This window comes from Oryza brachyantha, chromosome 4, assembly GCF_000231095.2.
Source record: "Oryza brachyantha chromosome 4, ObraRS2, whole genome shotgun sequence".
In the NCBI taxonomy this organism is placed as follows: domain Eukaryota; kingdom Viridiplantae; phylum Streptophyta; class Magnoliopsida; order Poales; family Poaceae; genus Oryza; species Oryza brachyantha.
In genome coordinates, this window is record NC_023166.2 from 12,837,169 (window position 1) to 12,861,491 (window position 24,323).

General features: G+C 44.5%; 4 protein-coding genes across 5 annotated transcripts; 2 read left to right on the top strand and 2 right to left on the bottom strand.

The window, feature by feature from the left end:
- Positions 1-1,330: 1,330 nt before the first annotated feature.
- LOC102708615 (probable high-affinity nitrate transporter-activating protein 2.2) lies at positions 1,331-2,887 on the bottom strand. The gene is made up of 2 exons (XM_040523651.1): positions 2,568-2,887; positions 1,331-2,072 (listed from the first exon to the last, which is right to left on the bottom strand). Exons 1-2 carry the CDS (start codon positions 2,800-2,802, stop codon positions 1,609-1,611), a joined length of 699 nt encoding a protein of 232 aa, XP_040379585.1. The 5' UTR covers positions 2,803-2,887; the 3' UTR covers positions 1,331-1,608.
- A 1,492-nt stretch (positions 2,888-4,379) lies between these two features.
- Positions 4,380-9,252, top strand: LOC102701534 (SWI/SNF complex subunit SWI3A). The gene is made up of 7 exons (XM_006652357.3): positions 4,380-4,582; positions 4,720-5,240; positions 6,016-6,501; positions 6,595-6,758; positions 6,833-6,879; positions 7,200-7,354; positions 8,586-9,252. Exons 1-7 carry the CDS (start codon positions 4,492-4,494, stop codon positions 8,784-8,786), a joined length of 1,665 nt encoding a protein of 554 aa, XP_006652420.3. The 5' UTR covers positions 4,380-4,491; the 3' UTR covers positions 8,787-9,252.
- A 2,301-nt stretch (positions 9,253-11,553) lies between these two features.
- LOC121054176 (surfeit locus protein 2-like) lies at positions 11,554-14,297 on the top strand. Of its 2 annotated transcripts, none has more exons than XM_040523133.1 (5): positions 11,554-11,930; positions 12,230-12,327; positions 12,736-13,020; positions 13,821-13,881; positions 13,957-14,297. In XM_040523133.1, exons 1-5 carry the CDS (start codon positions 11,623-11,625, stop codon positions 14,036-14,038), a joined length of 834 nt encoding a protein of 277 aa, XP_040379067.1. In that variant the 5' UTR covers positions 11,554-11,622; the 3' UTR covers positions 14,039-14,297. The 2 variants fall into 2 exon arrangements, with proteins under 2 accessions (XP_040379067.1, XP_040379068.1); XM_040523134.1 differs by having other exon boundaries at positions 11,565-11,930; positions 13,960-14,297.
- A 4,750-nt stretch (positions 14,298-19,047) lies between these two features.
- LOC102708893 (cytochrome P450 71A9-like) lies at positions 19,048-21,121 on the bottom strand. The gene is made up of 2 exons (XM_040523669.1): positions 20,176-21,121; positions 19,048-19,871 (listed from the first exon to the last, which is right to left on the bottom strand). Exons 1-2 carry the CDS (start codon positions 21,082-21,084, stop codon positions 19,251-19,253), a joined length of 1,530 nt encoding a protein of 509 aa, XP_040379603.1. The 5' UTR covers positions 21,085-21,121; the 3' UTR covers positions 19,048-19,250.
- Between the last annotated feature and the right edge of the window lie 3,202 nt (positions 21,122-24,323).

A 24,323-nucleotide genomic window follows, 5' to 3' on the forward strand; every position in this document is an offset into this window, starting at 1 on the left:
AGATCATTTTTTTCTTTTCTTGTTCTTATGCTTATAAGCAAAACTTTGAATTTTCCAGCTTAAATTTAAAAGTTGATTTTGGATTTTTTCATTGTAATTTATTTTTTTAGTCTTTAATTTTAAATAATTAAGAACATGTATATAAAAGTTTCTTTACAAATTATTTTCATTTACAAATATGACGTTTGATTTTTTTCTAAAGGAAAGATGACCCCATGATTTTTGTGGATACACTCTCCAAGCTTTTAAACATTGCTTTTCGTGTAAACTGTAAAACTTCTTATTTAAAAGCTCCTCATCATCTTATCTTTTTGACCAAGCCTTCAACTTTGTAGCAGCTAAATCATTATTTTATGCCCTTAAACAACTGTCACAGGAATCACAGGACACTTTAATCTCCGCTATCTATAAACCGGGAAAAAATTTGGTGGGCACGGTGCGCACCAACGCACCCGTGCGCACCCGATTTAGATCGTCGACGCGTGCCCACGCAGCCCATCGGACGGAGCGCGCGCGATGGCTCGTCTGTGCGGCAGGAGATCGATCGCATCAGCCTCGGCTCGGCTCGGCTCTCCACCCGGCTCGCTCGCTTGATCGCACACCATCTGCATGGCAGCACGCTGTAATTTCGGATCACCCTCACGTATTGCTGACAAAGGATTTTTCAAGACTATTTTGTTAAACACCAAATCATTTCTCACAAGCCACAAGGGCCAGCTAGCAGCAGCTAAAACCAACAACAAAACATCTTTAATGTTTTGCGAAGTATGAGATAGCATTAGAAAAAAATCTTGAAAACTAAAGGGAATTGTATTCTACTGTTCTCTTGTTTGATTCTAATCTTGTTATCTTCACAAGAAGGAAGGAGACGTTAGTTGATTTTGATAGATGCCATAAACCTGCTTGACTTCCACTCCATCTGCAAACTGCAAACTAAGTATGAAAAGTCCAATACAAGTTCATCTATAAGTTTGAATAGCGGCATAGTCAACTAATAGCAAACAAACACAAAGATGTAATCGTGATTATCTCATCCAAGGTTGCTAATGAACTACTAATGCACTAATGGTATAGTCTAAAAATTCAATTTCCAAGCAATCAGCTATCAGCGCACAATTGAGGTAAGGCTAAGATCTTCCTCACGGCTCCCATGGCCAGCAACAAGTTGGATGGGAAGAGGCCGCTGCCATGGCCGTTTCCGCCGTTTCCATTGCCCGCCGATGGTTGCCGCCATCGATGGCAGATCAAGAAACCATTCTGCACCTGAAATTTTCAAATATCCTACTATCCATTTTGGCGACGCCCAGAGGAGTATGTTCTGGTCCCCGATCGTCTGCATTACAGCGTACAGAAGCTGTTTATACAGTGGACCAGTAAAAATACCATAAATAGTGGCATAAATACTATAGACACCGTGCTTTAGATATTGTAGCATATGCTACCGTGTATCCTAATTCGTATGTTCCAGACGCGATAGATACTTGAATACACTGCACAGTTACACTTATTTTTATATAGAAAACAGTGACACCACATAATACCTTCTTAAAAATGGGAAAAATGCAATACAGTCTGAGTACAAGCTGACTTGCAACTACTTGCAAGCAATCACTCGGTCTTCTTCCTGTTCTCGAGGACAAAGAAGACGGCGAGCGCGGCGACGGAGAACGCGGAGAGCACGGCAGCGGCGATCTCGACCGGCGTGGTGATGCCGGTGACGCCCGCGACGGCGAAGCAGGCCGAGGGCGCCGTCTCGCCGTAGGCCACCTGCGCCCCGGACGCGTCGAGCGCGTAGGCGCGCACGCAGTACGACGCGGCCGGGACGTCGCGCTCCACCGTGTACGCGAGCTTGCCGCCGGCGGCGGCGTACGGCTCCTGGGCGATCTTGAGCTGGCACGCCTTGTCCTTGCTCAGGTCGTCGTGGGCCTTGCGCCACCCGCGGTCGACCTGGCTCGCCGGCGCGTAGCAGAGGCTCACCTTCACCGCCCTGTAGCCGGCGTCCGCCCCGGGCGCCGCCGCCGTCGCGTTCAGCGACCACGTCACGGTGATGGCGTCCTCGCCGGCGTGCAGCACTGGCCATAATTTTGACATCGCCGACAAAAGTTAGATCGACATGCTCTCCGACTTGGAGACTTAGCCCTCACTATTCCACGTGAGACCGTGAGCCTCAGTCAGAGCCCAAAACTAAGGGAAATTTTATCCTGCTTTGCTTGAAAAAAAATACTTTAAATAATTTTTTCGTAGCTCAACATACATAATATCAAAGTATTTATACTAGAAAATATGACATCTCCTATTTTAAAGATGGTAAAAATGCTTTAGAACTAGCGAAGAAACTTATGAGCAAAGACGCTCTCTGCCAAGTCCATATCATGCTCCAGAGCCAACCAAGTGAAGAAAACCACGGACTCAACTATTTGTCATGAACTTCGCATGCAGATTACGCTAGGACACGTGCAAAGATCTAAAGTTGCAAAAAATATTGGCAATCCGCTTCAGTTTTCACCAAATCAAACAGCATGGATGGTGCACAAATCACACAGACGGATGCGCACTACTGCACCAACCTTGCCCGGCCCGGGGCGACGCCTCGACGACGAGCGTCCTCGCGAGCGCGGAGAGCCGCACCCCGGCGGCCGCCGCCGGCGCCGTCCAAGCCCCAAGAACGAGCAGCAGCACGCGGAGATTAACCACCAGAAGCCGAGCCATCTGTCGCCGAGGAGATCGATCGAACGAGCGGCACGCGCGCGCGCGCGGGAGGGCGACCTGTGACTGTGAGATGTGTCCGGAGGAGATGGCCATTGGATTGGAGCGGGAGCTATATACATATAGGTGTACGTCCTTGATTGAGTTGACTCGTGGAAGGAGATGATAGCTGTGAGTTCAACTTTGTATGGGGGGCTTTAGCGACGGGTGGCTCTGAAAAAGTCGGATATGATCTCGATGGATCACAAGTCTAACTGCCATAGACAGCACGTTTGGTTCATTGGCTGTCTACCTGTTCCAAAATCAATGGGGGCACCTTAGAGCAAGTTCAATAGTATAGCTAACGGCCGGTTATAAATTGTTTATAGCCAACTTAATAGCTAATTCATGCAATAGTCGTATACTACATAATTAATATCCGATCGCAACTATCATACACACATATGTCACGAGCTCATGCTGCAGCTGGCTATAAATCTATAACCCATTACTCTTCTCTTATCACCTTAAAATATGTTTATAGCGAGCTTATAGTTTACTATTGTACCTGCTCTCAGTGAGAAGCGGCAAAGAGTGTAGCTGTGGAATCTGTAGTAATCCATGCATTTCAAAATAATAGAAAGCACACATCTTAGTACTACAAATGCAACAACTATCTATACAAATACATAATACCAAGATATATCATATCTAATATATATATTCGTTTTGGGACTGGGGAAATACGTTGCACGGTGCTAGATGGATAAATTAACGATATGGGAAATCTATTACTAGTAGATTAGTAGATGACGTTTTACTTCAAAAGATTTTGTGATTGTAGGTAAAATAACTTGTAATTTTTGGTAGTGTCAAGACTACTAACGAATTTGAAGTAGCATAGGAATAAACTGATAGCGAATCAATCATTAGTGTAAAAATCAAAGAAGCTCTAATTACCTGTGAGTTATTATGGATAATATCAGAGTCGGAATGCTCGAAGAATATGCAGTCATGATGCAGAGTCCCCGAGTATGTCGGCACGATGACAATGGGCAGGACACAGAGTACTCGTGTAAACAGTGCAGCAAATTGACCCAAGGAATCAACTTGGTGGTGACCACTGACCAGAACACGCAACTAGGACGCTTGGCTCATCCGTTTGCTTTTGAAAGCACGATGATAACCCGGACAAAATTTTTATATACGTCTTTTTAGCGATATAAGAAACAGAAAAATAACTACAATAAAAAATCTAAGATCAACTCTAAACTTAAATTTTAAATTTTAGCTTTTAATTATAAAAATAAACGAAAAGATCAAGAATTAGCCTGGGCTGTTAAATCATAAATACATATAGTAAATATTTTATCCATAAATTTCCCATGCTTATAGCAGAGCTCGTTTGTTCGTGACGAAATTCTACGGCCAATCGGCCCAACACAAGAGAAGCCTCCGAGATCGACGGCCCGGTAGCCAAAGCCCAAACACGTTAGGCCCAACCAAGATACACCCACCCTCGCGGCCCACACGCAGCAAAATGCCCACGAGACAAATCCCATCCCATCCCATCCATCCACCGTGATCCTCCTCCTCGTCCTCGCACGCCTCCGCCGCGCCGTCCGTCACTCCGTCTCCTTCCTCGTGCCGTCTCGTCGTCGTCGTCTCCCTCCGCGAGAACCCAAAAAAAAAAAGGGTCCACACAACGCAAGCCACGCGCGCGTCACAAAACCCCACCACCCCATCTGATCCGACGGCCTAGATCGCTCCTTTTGCCGCACAATTCCCGCCCTCTTTTCCACCCCCATGTCGCCGCCGGGGGCCGGCGCCGCCTCCTCCGGCGACGGGTCGCCGGGCCGCCCGCCGCGGGAGCTCTACACCATCCCGGCCTCCTCGGGTAAGCAAGCCCCTCTCCGCCCTCCGCCGAATCAAGGGAGTGTTTCCCCCCACGTCCGTCCTTGGGGTCCACTCTTAGGGTTAGGGGGGGTTGGGACTGACGAATTTTTGTGTTCTGCTCTGCTGCCGCGCTCGCAGGTTGGTTCCGGTGGGATGAGATCCACGAGACGGAGCGGCGGGCGCTGCCGGAGTTCTTCGGCGGCGCCGGGGGGAGCGGGTTCGGGACGGCGTCGCGGAACCCCCGGATCTACAGGGAGTACCGCGACTACATCATCAGCAAGTACCGCGAGGACACCTCCCGACGCCTCACCTTCACCGAGGTCCGCAAGGCGCTCGTCGGCGACGTCACGCTGCTCCGGAAGCTCTTCGGCTTCCTCGACTCCTCGGGCCTCATCAACTTCTCCGCCTCCCCCTCTCGTCCGGGGCAGCAGCAGGAGGCGGAAGCCGTCGTGGAGGCGCCCGTGGGGCTGCAGGTGACGCCGCGGCCGCCGGCGTCGTACTTCGCGGAGGATAAGAGAGGAGGGGCCGGGGAGAACGGGTTCCGATTGCCTCCGCTGACCTCGTACAGTGATGTGTTTGGAGAATGGGCTCCCGGGATGGGGCCTATATGTGGGTTCTGTGGTGAGGTGTGCAGCGACGGGAGTGTCCAAACGTTGAAGGTACTGTCGACTTTTGAATCTCCTTTTTGCATTAGCTGGGAAAATTGAAGGTACTATGGAGGAACACGATATCTCAGTTATCACGGAGGAACCGAGCTGAGTGCTGTAATATCTCCTTTTGCATTATATTTCTTCATTAGCAAATTTCGGGTTTGTAATCCTGTATTGCTAAATTTTTAGCAAATTCTGGGTTTTTAATCCTGTATTGCTAAGTTTTAGGACACAATTGCTTCAAAAAAAAAAAGTGTTAGGACACAATTGTTGTGGTGCTACTGTTTGGCATTCAAATGGCTACTTCCTACTTTGGCATGCCATGTAATTAGTCCAAGGTTTAAATTCTAGGCCTTTGCAACATTTAGTGATTAATCATGGCAAATTGGATTTATGAATATTTTGTGAACAGTTGTCACAGAATATGAAAGTATACTGGCTCTGGGATAGGTAAATCAGTTAGTATATGATAAAGTGGATCCCCATGTACTTATCTAGGATGATCTCCTTCACAGGAAGTCTGATCAATTAGCTCTACCAGATACCAAACGGGATGCACCAGTGTTTTCATGGAATACATACTGCAAGATGTTTCTGTTGTTATTTTATTATAGGATTTCTCGTGGTCTCTTCATTTTATTTAAGGCATTCTGTTTATGTTGTCGGCTACACTTTGACATGATTTTTGTTGCTTACCTTCAGAGCAGATTAAGCTTTAATGAAAATATTCTGAGAAACTTACCTGTTATATGTTCCTTATTATTTGTTATGTTTGCCTTTTCAGGATGGCTTTAAAGTATGCTCGAAGTGTTGTGCCAATAATGCTAATAAGGGAGAAGCAAACATACATCCAGGTGACAGTAAGGAGCATACTGACAATCATGCTTCTAGTGCATGGACAGATGCAGAAACTCTCCTTCTCTTAGAAGGTGTTCTAAAACATGGAGATGACTGGGATCTCATTGCTCAGCATGTCCGCACTAAGAATAAATCAGAATGCATTGCAAGGCTTATTCAGTTGCCTTTTGGTGAACATATGCTGGGCACAGTAAATGGTAAATTGGATGGCAGGCTCCATAAAAGCCAAACAACCGATGGAAAAGTGAACAAGTCCACTGTGAAGGAGTCTTCAAGTCAACCATCTGAAACGGTTGACAGCATGCAGATTGATGGAAATGAAAATGGCACTGATAAATCTATTGAAGAACGTCCTGCAAAACCTAGACAGTTATTTTCTTCAATAGATACCACTGTCTCATTAATGGAGCAGGTAATAAATAAAATACAAACAGATAATGATAAACTTGTGTGAGGGACACAGATTTTAAATGAAAAGAACTGATGTTTGCTACTGGTACCTCAGCTAGCGCTGCTTACCACATCAACAAGCCCAGATGTTGTTGCTGCGGCTGCTGACGCCGCAATTAAAGCACTGGGTAATGAAAATCCCCAAGCAAGGAGAGCTTTTCTACTCAGTGAGAAAGAGTACCAGACCAGGACATTATCTTCTAACCACGTCCGACGGAGGTAAAAATGCAATCTATATTGTTTTTGCCAGAATTAGTGAAGTTTGTTTGTATTAACTGATAGTATTATTGCAGTGATGACGTCGTTGGTGGGCAGGACGTGGAGATGCATACACACCCTGGTAGGTCAAATATGTGGATGCTAATTATTGCAGAATTATTTCTATATCTGTTGGCACAGTTTGATCTGACCAGTTCTATTATTATGTTTTTTAGATTTGATTTGAGCCATCACTACTAGTAACTATTAAGAATTAGAATCAACATGAAGTTTGTCATACCTTGTTACTAATGATAGGTGAATAGATGGCAATTCTGAACATAAATTATTACCCTTGATTTGGAACTTTGATTTTGAGCCTCCTGGTTTGCGTTAATGTCATTGTCTATTCATGTTTCTACTGTGATAGTCTAAGATGCATGTCCTTTCTTCATGTTCCAGATAAAAAGCAGGGGAAGATGTTTATTTCTACCGCATATCAAGTAAGGGCAGCTGTTGCTACAAGTCTAGGTGTAGCTGTTGCCCGTGCTAAAATGCTTGCAGATCAGGAAGAGCGGGAAATGGAGCTCCTAATGGCATCCATAATTGAAACTCAGGTTAATTTTCTTGCACTTTTCTTATTTCCATCAATGGGTATAAAGTTTGTGGTTCTAACACTGTTCATTCATCTGAAAGCTACCTATCTGATACATCATGGACATTATTACGAATCATTTGAGATCACAAGACTTAATTATTTGAGTGTTGCAATATTTTGACTTCATAGTTTTTTTTTTGAGTAAATTTCACAAAACTCCAGGCTTAGAGTCATGCGTAACACAAAGCCCCACGTATAGTGATTTGTTTGAAGAAACCCCGTGTTTTGAGACTAAATGTTTTAAGACTATATATCATAATAGAAATAAGTAATTTTACATAAACATGGGTTCCTTGAAACATTTTGCCCCAAAATATAGGGTTTCGTGAAACAAATTACAATACCCGGACCAGGGTTTTGTGTTCCATATACCCCCAAAAATGGGGTTTTGTGAAATTTCCTCTTTTTTTTAATGTGATAATAAGTAGTGACCAGTTGAAAGTTGGATGGTATAGCTAACATCACACTTGCATGGTCAGGGGATAAATAATCAGGGTGTTCTTCTACGTTAGATAGATGATTGTAGAGAAAACTCATCGTTCAATTTCATTGTCTGAGTTATTTCCTTTATATTTTCCATGACATATTCTATGGTATGGCTGAAGTGAAGAGGTCCTCTAGTTTAGTCTGTTCACCCAGATGCCATTTTAAACTGTTCTGGATCTTGCAATAGTTTATGTATTATGATTGAAGTTATTAGGTTGATTCCTGCTGCTAGCTGAACTCATACTACGGCAGCGTTCGAAGTTGACTATGTCAGCATGGCTAATCAGCGCACGTAAAACGAAGAAAGCCATTAACACATGATTAATTGAGTATTAGCTTTTGTAAACTTGAAAAATGGATTAATCTGATTTTTTTAAACAACTTTCATATAAAACCTTTTTCCAAATAATATACCGTTTAACCGCTTGGGAAGCGTGCGCGCGGAAAAAGAGGGAAAACTGTCGCTGGTTGGTTGGTTTCGCACGAGGCCTACATCCCTCAACCCCCTCTTTCACTTCGGTACAGGGCTTGGAGAAATGAAATATTTATTGCTACAAATCACAATCCTATTTTCATGCCCTAACACTTGTATTGCTGGCTAGGTGAACATCCTTTTCTTTTGTTTGGAATGAAGTAAACTATGCATCATATCAGTACTTTATGGATGCATTTCTTTAATCACTGACTTCTGTCTATTTGACCAGCTAAAAAAGATCCAGTACAAGATCAAACACTTTGAGGAGCTAGAGTTGATCATGGATCAAGAATATGCTACTATACAGCAAATAAAGGTCTCCCTCGTCGATGAATGGCTAAAGGTCCTCAAGCGAGCATTTGAGAGTGGAACACCGATACCGAGGGATGAAGTGCTTATAAAGTTGTTCCAAAACAAGCCAAATCTGTAGAGAAGTTGACCTGATTCATTTAGAAGAAACTCCTCGAGGGAGCATTTGAGGCTGGAATATCAATTATCTATACTGTGGGATGAAATACTTACGATGCTGTTCGTGTACCATCCCTACTCGGAGAAGTTGACTGAAGTCAGATTAGCTCTGCTCTGATCTGCCATACCATAGAGCACCTCATCTAAAAGTTAACATTATGCGTGTCCAAGAGGGCGGCTGTAAAGGTGCTGATCGAGCTTTCGGTTGATCTCAAAATTTTGCATTTGAGATCACATCAAACCTCTGTAGTCTGTACCATCATCCTGTGTAATTTGCACATTACTGCTCCGTTATTACCAACCAACTAGGTTAGAAACTTAGAATGTTAGACAACAGGTGCTGCTAATAGATTCCTGTATCCGTCTACATTTCGTTGATTTAATTTGTTGGAATGCCCAAACCTTCCTCCAGTTGGGGGTTTCTGTAACTGTGGTGTATGTCTGATTGTCTGATCACATCGTCTGGTTGGTTACTTTGACAAGTTGATAGCCATTGGATCAACACATGACAATTCTAACTTCTACGGGGTACACCTCTAAAATGTGATGTAATGTTCAATATCCACAACGTTTTAGGGTCTGTTTGGACTGATGACATTTTTTGCCCATTCAAAATATTGCCAAAAGTTGCCAAGGTTTTGGCACTACCAAATTTAGTAGTGTATACATAATTTATACTAATCCAAACACAGATGTGGTACTATTAAAGTTGCCAAAGTTTTGGTATGGCAAAAAATTGGCTCCAATCCAAACAAGCCCTTGTCAGTAGGAATTTCTTCATATTGTAAAACATTGTGGTAATAGTATTAATGTATATTGTTTATATATATATGTCTAGGTTCATTTAGGGGCGTAGAGGAGGGGTCTGTGACTACCCTCTATTTTGACCCACGCAAACCTCATATATATCATTTTTATATTTATATTACCTTTTAATTACAATTATATTCTATTTATGAGTCATGATGTTTGATAATTTAGATATGCAATATTGACTTATGGCCAGGGTTTCGATAGCATGATTATCGGTGATAATTGCAATAATCGCGCAAAAATCGTATGAATGTGAATTTAAAAGTTTTGAACAAAATTACCATGGTTTTGAAGCGAATAACACACGGTAGGGTGCGATAATCATGCGGTTTATAGCAATTACCACCGCAGTTTTGGCAAAAATGATAATCGTGGTTTTGTGCGAAAACCGCACGATATGTTGTGATTATCGCTATATACGTCATAATTACCACGATATATATATCCATGACTCTTTTTTATTTTTTTTTGAAAAATTCCAAATTCTCGCGATATTTACCGAATCAAATCACGGTTTACTGTTTATGCCATGGTGATATGGCCAATTTATCACGATAATCGTGATGATTATCGTGATATCGTAAACCCTGCTTATGGCGTAGGGCTACCCAAAGAAAAAAGTTATTGCTAGTATGTGTGAGGGTGATTATTTGATTTTTTTCATGTGAAAAACCAAACGATATATTTGTAAACAAAAAATAATTTATGAATAAAATTTTTAATACATATTCTTAGCGATCTAGTTAAGGTTGAAAAATAAATTTTGGTGAAAAAACCATAAAATAAACTCATTTAAGGTTAAAAATTTAAATTGGGGCTTATAAGTATAAGCACAAACGAAAATATGGGTTGTACAACTTTTATTTTAGTTTTATTTGTCGTTTAAAAGAGGCTGGAAAATAGACTAAAGACAAAACCCCTTCACGTGTTAAAAAAAACCTTCAAAAGGGAGGAGGAGACGAGAGTTTCGCACGGATTCTAATTGGACGAACGACGGAACGCCCGCAGGGGCGAGCCGGCCCACGGAGGCGAGGACACCGTATACCATACAAGACGCGATCACGCGAGAAAATTGCTATTTTACTATCTTCAAAACATTACTTTGCTAAAATATCACTACATTTTGGGAATGCCATAATCATATGAGAGCAGTTCCTATAAATAAAAATTATTTTGCCCCTTTTTTCCAATTTTGACCAAATTACCCCTAGTTGAATCAATTCAATCAGGTGAGCTTACATGCGTTGATTCGAGTGTTGAAAATATACATGTTTTTTACCAACCAAAATAAACATGGTGACTATAATCCAGCAAACAAAATATCTTTTTGCATCAATCACTTCGTTTTTTTAAAAAAAAACTAGCACACGCGTAGAGATTTAGCACCAAGGCATTGTTTCAGAAAAAAAAAAGCAAGGCTAAATCGATATCGAAAGGCGCTCCAACATTTAAATACTTTAATTAATTTAAACTCAACAACAAGAAAAGACTTAAAAAAAAGTTCTATCTGTCATGCGCAACCGGGGTAGTTTATTTAAATCCCCGTGAAAACAGTGCCAAATTTCTTTTATTTATCACAAGAAGGAAATCAATGACATTTTAGAGTCTTGCCCATTTAAGTTTAGCGTTCAGTGTTATTTCAGCGAACGAGTATAAAAGCAGGTACAATAGTATGCTATAAGCCAGCTATAAGCATATTTTTAAGAGATAAGAGGGGAGAAAGAAAAGAGATAGACTATTAATTTATAGCCAGTTGTACACACGCTCCAAGTCAAAATATGTGTATGACATGTGGAATCATGTATTTATGTTTTATATCTAAATATTATATAAATTAACTATTTAATTTTTGCTGCAATTTTCTCCGAGCGCGCGCCTCTATTAGACCTGCGGGCTGCGGCAGCCAAAAAAAACCCTTCCCCCTTAGCTAACCTCGCGCGCCACCTCTCCTCCGGCCTCAGGACTCGCGGTTCGCGGGCGCCCTAATGGCGAAAAGGAGCAAGGCCCCCGCGGCGGCGGCGGCGGCGGAGGATACCGCGGCGCCCGAGGCGGGAGTCTCGAGCCCGCACGGAGGCGGCGGCGGGGAGAAGGAGGGCAGCTTCCTGCTGGGCTCGCCGACCTGGGAGGAAGCCGGGGGCGGGCGGTGGCGGTGCGCCGAGACGGGGCACGAGCTGCCGGAGCGGGAGAAGGAGGCGTACGGGCGATCCCGCGCGTGCCGGCTCGCGCTCATCGACCACGCCCTCGCGCGCAAGAAGCCGCCGCTCAACGCCTTCAAGCCACACCCCGAGCATAAGTGCGCACCCAAATCTTCCCCCCTTCTGCTGCCATGTCGTATACTATTTATTTTGTCTTGCTCTTGCGTGCCACGCTGAATTGTATCCGCCGTATTGCTCTTCGAGTGACGCACTGAGGCGTACTCGACGTGCCTTGCTCCGAATTTGTCTAAGTTTGCTCTTGTCGGTTTAATCGGCTATATGCTAATGCTATTTAATTCGAGGATTCTAATGTCCCGACATTAACTAAGTCGATGTTCCTTTTAGGACGTTGTTGTGATGTGCGAGATTTTCAATCGAGTTGGGAATTGTTTTGTAGGTCGAAGCTCATATGCAACATTACTGGGGACGTCGTAAACAAATCGGAGGAACACATCTGGAAGCACATCAACGGCAAGAGGTTTCTCAACAAACTAGGTAAACAATCCTGTAGTGTTAAATTTTTATCTGTAATGCCAGGTGTGGCATCATATGCTGTTGCTATTGAACCGAGCTCTGCTTTTTTTTCATGTATTGCTAGACTAATTTAAGAATCCATTAGGTTGAACATCTCCATGCAGCTATCCTTTTATCATAACAATTCTGAATGGATTCTACTGTCAATGATTATTCAAGTGAACTATGTGCCTTGCTCTGGAATGGCTGTTTGAACTTTATTTTTATTTATTTTCCCATGGTTCTGGAATAATAAATAAGGCTTCTGGTTGTTAAAACATCATCTAGAACAGTTTGCGTAGAATTTTTGTTTGCCACAAACTAATTGTTTTCTAATTGGAATGTTTGGTCGCTCCTACATCTAACATGCCTATTATTCATATTTAATAGAAAAAATAGAAGAAAAGATGGCATCAGGTGAAATGGCCAGAGGGGAAGCTGAACAGACAAATGAAGTGGCAAAGAAGGCCAAGTCAAGCAAGAAGAAGGATAAGAAGAAAGCTACTGTTGTTAACCCTTCGTTGCCACGAGAACCTAAACCGGAGATCGATGATTCGGATAACTCTGATGATCCAGATTTCTGGGTTCCTCCTGTTGGAAGTCGTTGGGATGATGATGATGGGAAAAACCGATGGAGCTCCTCTCCAGTGAAAGATGATGCAGCAGAGGATGAAGGTGAACTTGGCAAACTTTACTTAACTCTTTAGCCTAACAAACCTTAAAGTCATGATCATAGCTCTTAGCACATGAGGTAGATGTTGTTGCTGCTTTTCTCGACGTAGTGTTGGTCTTAGAGTTCGTTGTTAGATTTATGGTATCTAAAGAGTAAAAAAGAGGTTTATCTATACTAGATTCTTTATGTGCAGACTAAAAAAAATGAGAAACAGGATGATTTTCAGTTGATCTACTGTTTCTTCAGGCAGGGCATGGTAACAAATTTGTTATTTAGTGCAAGTCATAGATAGCTTTACTTGCAATTTCGATGTATACATTTGTCACTGTCAAATTTTCTCTGAACGAAAATGAAAAGTTCCATGTGAAGCTTTTATTTTTGTGAAAAGACTTTATGCAGACATTCCAGATGTCTTTTGTATTCCTTTTTGTCGAGACTCTTTTTCTGAACCATGTAGTGTGTAACTGAACTCTGATCCACACTTTGTTGTTCATGACAATTTTCTGCTTTTGAGAGTATATAACCAGTTTTGAACATCAAATGGTCCTTTTTCAAGCTCTTGTTTGATTATTCTTTTTGGAAACTTATTTAGATTGCCCTTATAAAATTAACTTAGTAATGTATGTGAGGTTTCCTTAGTAATACCTGTGAGTTTCCTTTTGATCTGTTCAATACTTTCAGTGGAACTATTTCAACTGCTGAGTTTTGTGATTAGCTTATTATAGCCTTTTGCTATCATGAAATTGACATTTGAACTATATGATCTGGCATGTCCTATGTCTAATTTGGTAAATCATTATAGATGGTGATGATGATGATATGGCTGACAAGGATGATGAGGAGACAACAGAAATTGCTTCAAGGTATTCTCAAACATTTCTTTCAAAATTTCTATCAATGTTGCATGCAGCATAGTTAAGAAATGTTACTTAATATAGCAGGACAAAGCGGCTGTCAGTAGAAGCAGTTGGCCCAAGTAGCTTCGCTTCAAGGAAGAAAAAACCCAGAAAGGAGAAGTAAAATTGGTCCGCAGCTTATCATCAAAGTTGGTCAAGAACTCATTTGATATTTCTGTGTGGACGAACAAAGTTCGTCTTTATTCCCTCTCGGTTGGCTAGTCAGGTGTGAATTGTTTTAATTGGCATGCTTTTAGTTAATGCTTCTCAGTGTAAACTTATCACTGCACCTTTCAATACTACTATTGCATGGCAATTCTCTACACTTGCATTAGTTAATTCCTATGATTTTGACATGAGAATGAACTGTGTTACTTGTGCTATATTTACTCTTGCCATATAGTTTCCATATGTTTCTGTAGAATCATTCAGATGGCTCTTAACTATCGGTTCTGTCTAAATTTACAAGGCGTGCTTGGTTAAAGTAAAAGAATGATAATTGACAGGATGAGCACCTGACAAGTCGATTGACCGAAGAATAGTAATCCTGCACATTATCAAGTCAGCTGTTTCGATGATCCTTTTCAGCTTATATAGTGCTTATGTTAGTTAGAAAATGGACAGTTATGAATTACATCAATATTGTATTGCTGATAGCAAATGACTCGTCGAACCTAGATGATCACACTACTTGCAGCTGTGTGCAGGATCGCTGACATAACGTAAGCAATTCTTGAACCTAGAGATATTGCAGGCTTTGCAGCTATGTTGCAATTCATTGCCAGGGCCAGTTCCAGGCCGGCTTCTTATTATCTCTCCCACGATTGGAGTTCATGTCGCTCGTGTCAAACAATCTAGCCTGTCCAATCCAGGAATTCGTCAATCCTTCTCTGTTGCTAACACCAGTTTAGCTGAATAACAATCAATTAAATGGATCAATGCCGATGTCTTTCTTTGATCTCATGAGCTTACAGACACTATATCTATCTAGGAACAGCATGAACGAGGGATTACAACTTATAGCTACTTTTGGTGACACAAATCTATAAGCAACCTCTGCCTGTCAGCTGATAGACTGACAGTGATAGTTGTTGATGAAGGCTGCTACAACAGGTCTTCTTCTGCATCACTCCCTCGATCCAATGCCCTTGGGTTAGCATGCTGCAATATGACCAAACTAAGAGGTTTTTACCTGTGTGCCATTAAAAAAAATGGTGCATGTCTCTGTGCCACTAAAAAGTTCGAGCCTCCCTCTATACCATGTCAAACTTTATTGCGCCATTTATACCACTCCGTCTGTTTTTGCTTCTAACGGTGGATAACGGGGTATCAAAATGACTTAGTTGTCCTTAGGTTTGAGAGACCATTTTAACAAGTAGTTTTTTTTCTGACATTTGGAGATTATGTTTGGGTTGGTTGCATCTATCAAATATATAAGATCTATATATATTTTTGTTAAGATGTCAATATATATATATATATATATATATATATATATATATAACGTAAACTAGTTTTTTTCATTAAAACCATGAAAGAAGGATAAAAAAAAACTGAGATCTGTAGTAGGTTGGACCTGTTTGAAACACATAATAAATTTGGTGTAACATGAAAATTATTAAAATGTTCTGAGATAAAAAAAAATTATATGTACACTGACGTGTTGGAAAACTAAACCATTACAGAGTATATAGTATACACACAGTTCTGGTGTAAATTATTGCTATACTAATTCCATTGATTTTCATATGGTGGCAGAGTAGCAATAGTAGTCTAGCACACCAACGTTGCCCTCGTCGAGGAGGAGAACCAACCAACCAATCAATCCGGCGGCACTAGCCCTCGCCGCCGCCACCGCCTGTGCCTGCCATGGCCTCCCGCTGCGGCCCGCACTATCTGCGCCGCCGCTACTCGGTCGCACGCCGATGGCACCGCCGCCTGGTGCCTGCGACGAGCCTCTGCCAGCCACCGTGCTCATCCACCACCCGTGAGGGGGCTCGCCCCTCATCCCGCCATCGCGGTGCTTGAGGACCGGCTGTCCGCCCGAGACAGCGACATCCAGGACCTCGTCGACAACCAGCGGTTCGTGGCCACACACGCCGCGCTCCAGCAGCAGCTCATCTGCGCACAGCACGAGCTCCGGGTGGTGTCGATCGCCGCCACCAAGGCACGAGCCGAGCGCGAGGATGGGGTCCGCGCCATGGCGAAGCAGGCCGAGGCTCGGACCTTCGTTGCCGTTGCGCATCGAGTGAGAGGAGAGTGACACAGGCTGTTAAATGGGCAAGATGGATATTTTTCCCGCCTGGCCCACATGTCAGAGCTAAATTCTAACAGAATAGCGACGAAATGGTATGGAGGACGCGATAAAGTTCGACGATGATATAGAGAGGCTCGAACTTTTTAGTGGTATAGAGGCAGACACCATATTTCTTAATGGCGTATAGGTAAAGACCTCCCAAACTAAGGTATGTTGTGGCATATGACCTTGATCTCTAGTGCAACCAGCTCGATGGACCTGTACCCGATTGGATATGGGCAAATCAGTGTGATAACATAGATGTGTTTAAGTTTAATCTTTCACGCAATAGATTTACTAACATGGAGCTGCCTTTGGCTAATGCGAGCGTGTACTACCTTGATCTAGTTTCAACAATCTTCAAGGGTCTACCCATCCCCAATCTTCACGGTTCTTACATTACTCCAACGCCTATTCACCCCTCTCCCCCCCCCCCCCCACACCTCTAAGCAGGGATGGTAGTGAGCCTAATCATTTTGCCTGTAAAATTTAAGGACCGGACACAAAACGAGTTAAAAATAAAATTGTGTAGAGTTTTAAGCTAATTTTTTTAAGAATTAAATAGGGTTGTGAAAGAACTCACGAGCCTTGGCCCATTTTCACCCCTACCTCTAAGTGACAACTTTGGATTTTAGTGAAGACGCCGGTCACCATGCCAGCGTGCCCCGCCGCCGGGCCGTCACCACTTTCGCTTGGTTGTGAGGTAGAGAGACTGAGGGAGAGTGCAGCTAGGGTTTGTTAGGATTTTATTGGGCTTTTAGCATTTTGTGCCTTCAAGTCTTCAATGTACTATATTTTAAAGTCTAATAGATCTTTTTGGATCGCCAGAGTTCTCCATGGTGTAAACCCTCCCTCGACCCTGCTCCTGCCCCTCAGGAGAAATTGTCATCCCTACGTGGCATTGCAGCTACATACCAACATTGTCGCTGGTTGTATTTCCACTTCACCACTGTCACTTACCCATCCAATTCAAGAGGGCATGTACATATCCGCCGGTACAGTAAACCTACATGTCTCACCTCCCTAACTTTGGCTACTTTCTATTTGATGTCGTTTACCTTTTAGTTTATGTTTGAACGTTCATCTATTAAAAATATATAATTATTAATTATTGCTTTGATTTAATTTATCATTAAAATTAATTTAAATATGATTTCTAATTTTGAATTTTAAAAAAAATGTATAAGACAACCGCTCAAACATAAATATAAAATTTAACAAAATAAAATAAAAAAATGTGGAGGGATGTTTTAGCTCACGTTGATGTGGCCGTGGCGTTCAAGGCCCAATCAGAAGTGTCCATGTCGTCCAGATACGGCGGAGAGATGGAGGACGGGGCCGGACGCTCGATCGCAGCTGGCAACAACGGTGGCGTTTCCTACCCGATCGTGTGCGACGCGCAAACTAATGGCGATTTGGCAGCCGATCGAGCTGACCGTTTATTTGGGTGGTGTTTAGATTGAAAAATTTTTTGAAAGAAGTGTCACGTTAAATATTTGACTGGATGTTGGAAGAAGTTTTTGGACACGAATGAAAAAACGAATTTCACGGCTAGCCTAGAAACCGCGAGACGAATTTTTGAGCATAAATACTCCGTCATTAGCACATGTTGGTTACTGTAGCACTTATGGCTAATCATGAGCTAATTAGGCTCAAAAGATTCGTCTCAAAATTTCTTACATAACTGTGCAATTAGTTTTTTGGTTTATCTATGTTTAATGCTTTATTTAGGTGTTTAAAAGTTCGATGGAATGTTTTTGGAAAAAAATTTTGTAAACCAAACATGGCCTTAGCTGGAGCGCCAGCGGCCCAGCGCAACCCGTACAGTCCGTACTACTGTACTTCTCTCTGTCTTCGAGCTCGCAATCGGGCCTGACTTGGAACTTGACGACGGGCTTCCGTGCCGCGTCTCCTTCCCTTGTTGATGAAGAGTAGTAAAGCCTGGCCGGGAACCCAACCAATGGCTACTATGGCTCTTGGCAAATGCAGTAGCTAGCCAACAACACAGTTTGACGGCGACGCACGCGTCAGGCCGAGGCCGGCGCCATCCAGAGTTCCAGACCGTTCCGGCAGCGCCGGCCGCGCCGGCCGCGCCTATCAACCAATCCTCCATATCTCGAATATTCAGATACGCACCAACGCCGGTGGCTCGTCTGGTACTAACTGAGATCCATCTCAATTAGAGATTGCAATGGACCTGATACCCCACGGGTATTTGCTTTATTAGAGGACAGATATAAAATTATATCTTTTCCCGCGGGTATTAAAATAGACAAGAATCCATCCCAAACGGGTACTAGGGATACGAGGACGTTCTATATATAGCTGTCCCCATTACCTGTCGGATAACTCATTTATTTTAGCGGTTATATCAAAATGGGCTCAAATATGCCCATCAACTATTGTGGCCCAATAGCCTAAATCCTTATCGTATATATTGCAATTGCCAGGTCCAAACCCTAGGACATGTCGCCGCACTCACGCACGTAGCCACACTCGCCTGCTCACGAACGTCGTTGTCATTGCCACCGCCGCCACTGCACTTGCTCGCCTGCTCACACACGCCGTCGTCGTTGCCCTACTCGCTAAGTCGTGCCTGCCACCGCTCGCTCGCGCATGCTGCTACCTCACTCGGGCTTGTGCCTGCAGCACCTCCCGACCTCTGCTTGCCCTTCGCTCCACTGCCGCCTCCTCGAAAGACCGTCGCGCTCCTCTGCACCAAGCCACCAGGTGTGTACTCGGATACGGGTTACCCGTCGGGTTTGTTTTACTCGGTCAGGAATGGGGACAGAAAAAATCTATACCCACAACCGTTAAGAGGGATGTGTGTGGGCCAATTATATTTATACGGGGTTAATATTAAATACCTAACGAGTATATATCCATTGCCATCCCTAATGTCGATGGTGTATTATTGGGTGCAAGGCAACATGACACATTGTTCACGCTGTGTAGCAGGAAAACAAGATTGTGTTTACGGTGACATGAACACGCGAATTCGTGATTGTGTGTTGGTGAGTAAGCTATGTCGATGACTGCGTTACGATGTGTTTCGCTTGGCCAGGAGCACGAGAGGGTTCTTCTTGCGCACGGCCAGGCCGTTCTCCTCCTCCACGTCCACCACGTCGTGGCCCGGCGGCGGGCGCCAGTCGAAGCAGAAGAGCAGGTTGGCCAGCAGCAGCTCGACCACGGCCGTCGCGAAGTGCACGCCGGGGCAGCTCCTCCGCCCGACCCCGAACGGCACCAGCGCGAACCCGTCGTGCCACGGCGTCCTGTGCTCGCCGCCGCCGCCGCGGTGGCGCTCGGGCACGAACCGCTCCGCGTCGGGGCCCCAGACGCCGGGGTCCGTGTGTATGGCCGTCGCGTTGATGAGCACGCGCGTCTTGGCCGGTACCTCGACGCCGTGCACCGTGCATGGCTCGGTCGTCTCCCTGGGCACCAGCAGCGGCGCCGCCGGGTGCAGCCGCATGGCCTCCCTGATGACCAGCCTCAGGTAGTGCAGCTCCGGGAGGTCGGCTTCCCGCACCATGCCGCGGCCGCCGCCGACGACGCTGCGCACCTCGCGCTGCGCCTTGGCGAGCACGGCCGGGTTCCTGAGGAGCTCCGTCATCGCCCACTGCACCGTCACCGCCGACGTGTCGCTCCCGGCAATGAAAATGTCCTGTAAAACCACACGTTTCAGACGACCAGCACGTCGAGGAGGAGAGCGTATATGATCACAGCGTGAAGTGATCTTGTTCGCGTAGTTATACGTAGGAAGCAGTTTTTTTTAAGTACACGGTACCGGTGTATGTTTATCCGTTGCTTGTATGTCATCTAAATAGTTATAAAAAATATAGAAAAAATTAATAAGATAGTTTAATATAAGTTATATTATTTTATAAATATGTAAGTTTAAATTCAATTTTAAATGTTGTAGAAAAATAATAAACCAATTATTAATATGCGTATCCTAACGTACGTACCGTTAGTATGCCTTTGATGTGGCTACGGCTGCTGAACGTGCTCCGGTGAGCTGGATCGCCGTGGAGGCGGAGGAGCACGTCGACCAGGTCGTCTTCCTCCTCGGAGGCGCCCTTGCTCCTGTTGAGGTGGTCGTCGATGACGCGCTCGTAGAGCGCGTCGAGCTGCTGGAACCGCCGCTCGAGCCGCCGCCTGATGCCGCGGAGGGCGTCCAGCCACCGGAGCCACGGCACGTAGTCGCCGACAAAGAAATCGCAAAGAAGAGCCTGGGTCTCGTCTATGAGAGCCTTAGCGTCCAGGCTCTCGTGGTCGCCGAAGGCGACGCGGCGAACGATCCCGTTGCTCGTGGCGGCGACCATGTCGCTCAGGTTCACGGGAGAGCCAGCGTCCGACGCGCGCGCCACGGCCGCGACGAGCGCGGCGGCCTCGCGCTCCCGTGCGTCGCGGAACGCGCGCACGCGCGGCGCGCCGAGGAGCTCAGACAGGCAGGCGCGGCGCGCGGCGCGCCAGTACGCGCCGTCGGGCGCGAAGGAGATGCTCTTGTGGCCGTACGAGAGCTTGGTGGCCGCGTACAGGTCCGGACGCCCCGACAGCGCGCGGTCGTTGTCCCGGAACAGCTCCCGCGCCGCGTCGGCGGTGGAGACGACGAGCGTCGGCACGGAGCCGAGGCGGAGCAGCATGAGCGGCGCCGCATGCCTGGCGGCGAGCGCGGCGAGGGAGCGGTGCGGGAGCGTGCCGATCTGGTGGAGGTTTCCGATGAGAGGGAGGCCTCTCGGGCGTGGCAGCGACGGCTTGGACGACGGCGCGAGAAGCTGCCTGAAGAGGAGAATGGTAGCGAGGAGGAGGAGGAGGCATGATGCAAGGAACTCAGGAGCTTGCAGTTGGAGAGACGCCATGGACACTGCTGCCATGGTTGTTCCGTTGCTTGTCTCTAGGGCGGCTATCTTTGTCTATACATATATACTACGTGATGGAAGAGTTGTCTGATTTGACCCGTGCATCCTTTTCGTGGTCATGAATATGGAATAATACTCTTCTCTCTCTTGTTCCACGTCATAAGATATTTCAAAGTTATCATAATTTAAAATTTTATAAATTTAATTTAATATATAGAAAATGTAGTCCTATATAGTGTTTGTGCTACCATGGATAGCTTCAAAACCGTCGTCTAGCAGAGCACAATTATGACGGTTTTTTCGTGTTTTGGGTAGTTTCTCGTTAAGATAATCACAATTATCACGATAACAAAGCGAAATAATGGAAAAAAAGCTTATATTTTGGAATTACTTGAGAGAGAAGAGGGTGATACTTTACTCTTACGGGGTAAGAAGTTGCAATTAATAAGCATCGCCGTTCTTTAATTAGTCAATGTATCTAGGATAGCAACTAGCAAGTGACAACTCATAAGCATAACATAAAAGTATTTTTTCTTTCCTTGAGTAGGTACCACTATTTTCTGTATAAAAACGATGATACCTTATGATATCTATTTAAGAATGGAAAAATTGCTCTAATATAAAGATGCAATGGATAAGTGTATCATTCCTTGTTTCTTGGAAGTGACTAAGCACTTTCGTTTATGATCGAGCAACATCGAATTTTAATCTTTTTTCGTCGAAGTAGACATTCTGAAATGTAAAAGAGAAAAGAAAAAGAAAGAAAAGTGAGATGCTGACAACTTTGACCTTTGAGCTAAGTTCATTTGTTACTCCACGAACGAAACAGAAAGGTGGGATACTGGGATCAACGCTGAGAGCTTTGACCTTTGTTAGACATGTACAGGGATGAGTTGATTGATGACTGTATTCAAGATTCAAAATGCAAAATGTATTCCTTTTGTAAAAGGCTAAACACAACTCGAAAGGTTGATTGCTCACTTGAATCCATGCATAAGGGCACGTGAGAAAATATGGTAACATAAAAAAAGAGAGATAGGAAAAGAAAAAAAAATAGTTGTTATGACAATGACTTAGGGTCGTTTTTGATATTTATTTAAAAAAATTGTTGCATGACATAGATTGAAAGAAAAAAGTAATAAAAATGTTTTGCTATATTAACGAAGAATTATATTCGCTTACTTATAGAATATTTTAGTGTTACTGAATGAATGAAAAGTCAATACTAAACTCCACGTATAAACATGTCCTAGCACCGCAGTACGTGATATGGTACTCTGATTAGTACCTTAGAAGTTTTTTTTCTACTAGTATTTATTTTCTGCTTATAGCACTATAGCAGGGTATTGTTGTTACGTGTCTGTACTATGCTTCAACAAATGAATTACGAATCAGTTATGTCTGGTGTTATATACCTCCTAAAAAGAACCGTAAAATTGCTCATACTCCTGTACGAAAGAAAACTCAGTATAGAGAATAAATATAAAAACTCACCAGTAATATCGCAGGAGTAAGAACCATCACCTTTGAGATCAATTTTGTCGCAGAGAGACGGTCCATTGCACACCCTTACACTCACATCTTTTCACTTATGTTAATACTTATAAACTAATATTTAAATTTTAAATTTTAAATTTAGAGTTGATTTTGAGATTTTTTTCATTGTAGTTTATTTTCTAGCATTATCTTTTAGATAGCTAAAAGTACATATATAAAAATTATAGTCACAAATTATATTTAGTGTGTAAATATGTCATTTGACATTTTACCTGCAAAACCAAACAATCACCTGAACACCAAGACGCAGTGGGTGTGTTCTCAAGTGATTGAGCTATTTTGTCTCATTTTTCATACACATACTATCTAAACAGCATGCGCTAATGATTTTTTTTCTTTTTGCGTGTGCTAATTAGCCTAATAACCATATGTAGTTGCGACCGAGGCCATTTCGTCAGGCCGAACGCAATGGCCAGCTTCTCGTTGTGAAACAGTCACCTCTGTGTTGTGTCTGCAAGCCAGTAAAACACCACATCCATGGACGACTAGAGCTCCGGTGCTTCTCTGCCTCCATTGCTTTCTATGCCCTTCTTTTTATCAAGGCTGTCCAAGTCCATGAGTTCCTCAAAAGGCATCAACTTGAATACCTCAACTGCGTTGTCGATGCTTCCACACCACACTTCACACAGAAGTCCACCAGTACAGTACCAAGAGCAACGATGAGGCAGTGCAGACTCTTCCTCCTAATGTACGAGCTAGTGCATCCACTTCCAAATCTCTCAGGTGTACCCAGGACAGCACAAGAGAGCAGCACACTGACCACGGTCCACGATCGCATCGTTTAGATCACTGACAGCACAGTAGACCTTGGTAAGTCTGTATCACGTCGAAAAGAGTAGTAAGATCACTGCACTCCAAGCAAGCACCTCCAAGCAACCACATAGCGTGATGGCGTTCCATTAGACAACCTCCCGTATCTTGTCAAGCTCACCACACTTGGCGAATTGGCATGCATGTCCATCAATCAGCGCAGTTGCCTCCGCCACCCCCATTCTTCTCCACATGCTCCACAATCCATTCCCCAAGCTTGACATCCCCTATTCGCTCACAAGCTGTGAGCCTGTGACGATGGCCACCAATGTGTCAAAATTCAGATGGTGCCCCAACCTCACGCATGGCGGTAAACATCTCCACCACCTCCCTCCAATCTCATCTACTGCGGGCCTGCGGCCAACATTTCCACGAACATGACTCGAGTGTGCTGCTTGTCTGGGATGGCGCCAGAGGCGTCGAGCATTTCCACGGACAGGTGGAGGGCGACGGGCGTCCAGCGGGTGCCCCCCCCCCCTCCCCCCCACGTAGCAAGGACGTCGTACAACCGCGCCGATGGAGGCCGGGCGGGGACCGAGGAGGAAAGAACACGCAGCGCTCATCGATGAAGGTTGGCAGGGGTAGCTGCCTGGACCCTGGAGCGCGGTGTCGTCGATGATGTCGTGAGTGGACGGATTTGAGCGCGGCGGCACATGTCCGGCTCCGGCGCCGTACTTGCGGTGGAGGCAGGGAGAGCCGCCGCCGTCCTGCTGCCCACTGGCCATTGGATTGGGACTTCGCTTGCGCGTTGGACCTAACCGCACGAACCGGCCTGTCACGTTTCGCTAATTAGCCGGATCCACCTTATGGTGGTCCCACCTGTCATAGGGACATCTCCTTCCTTTTAAACCCCCTCAGATCCGCCTCGCTGGCCGCACCCCACTCGT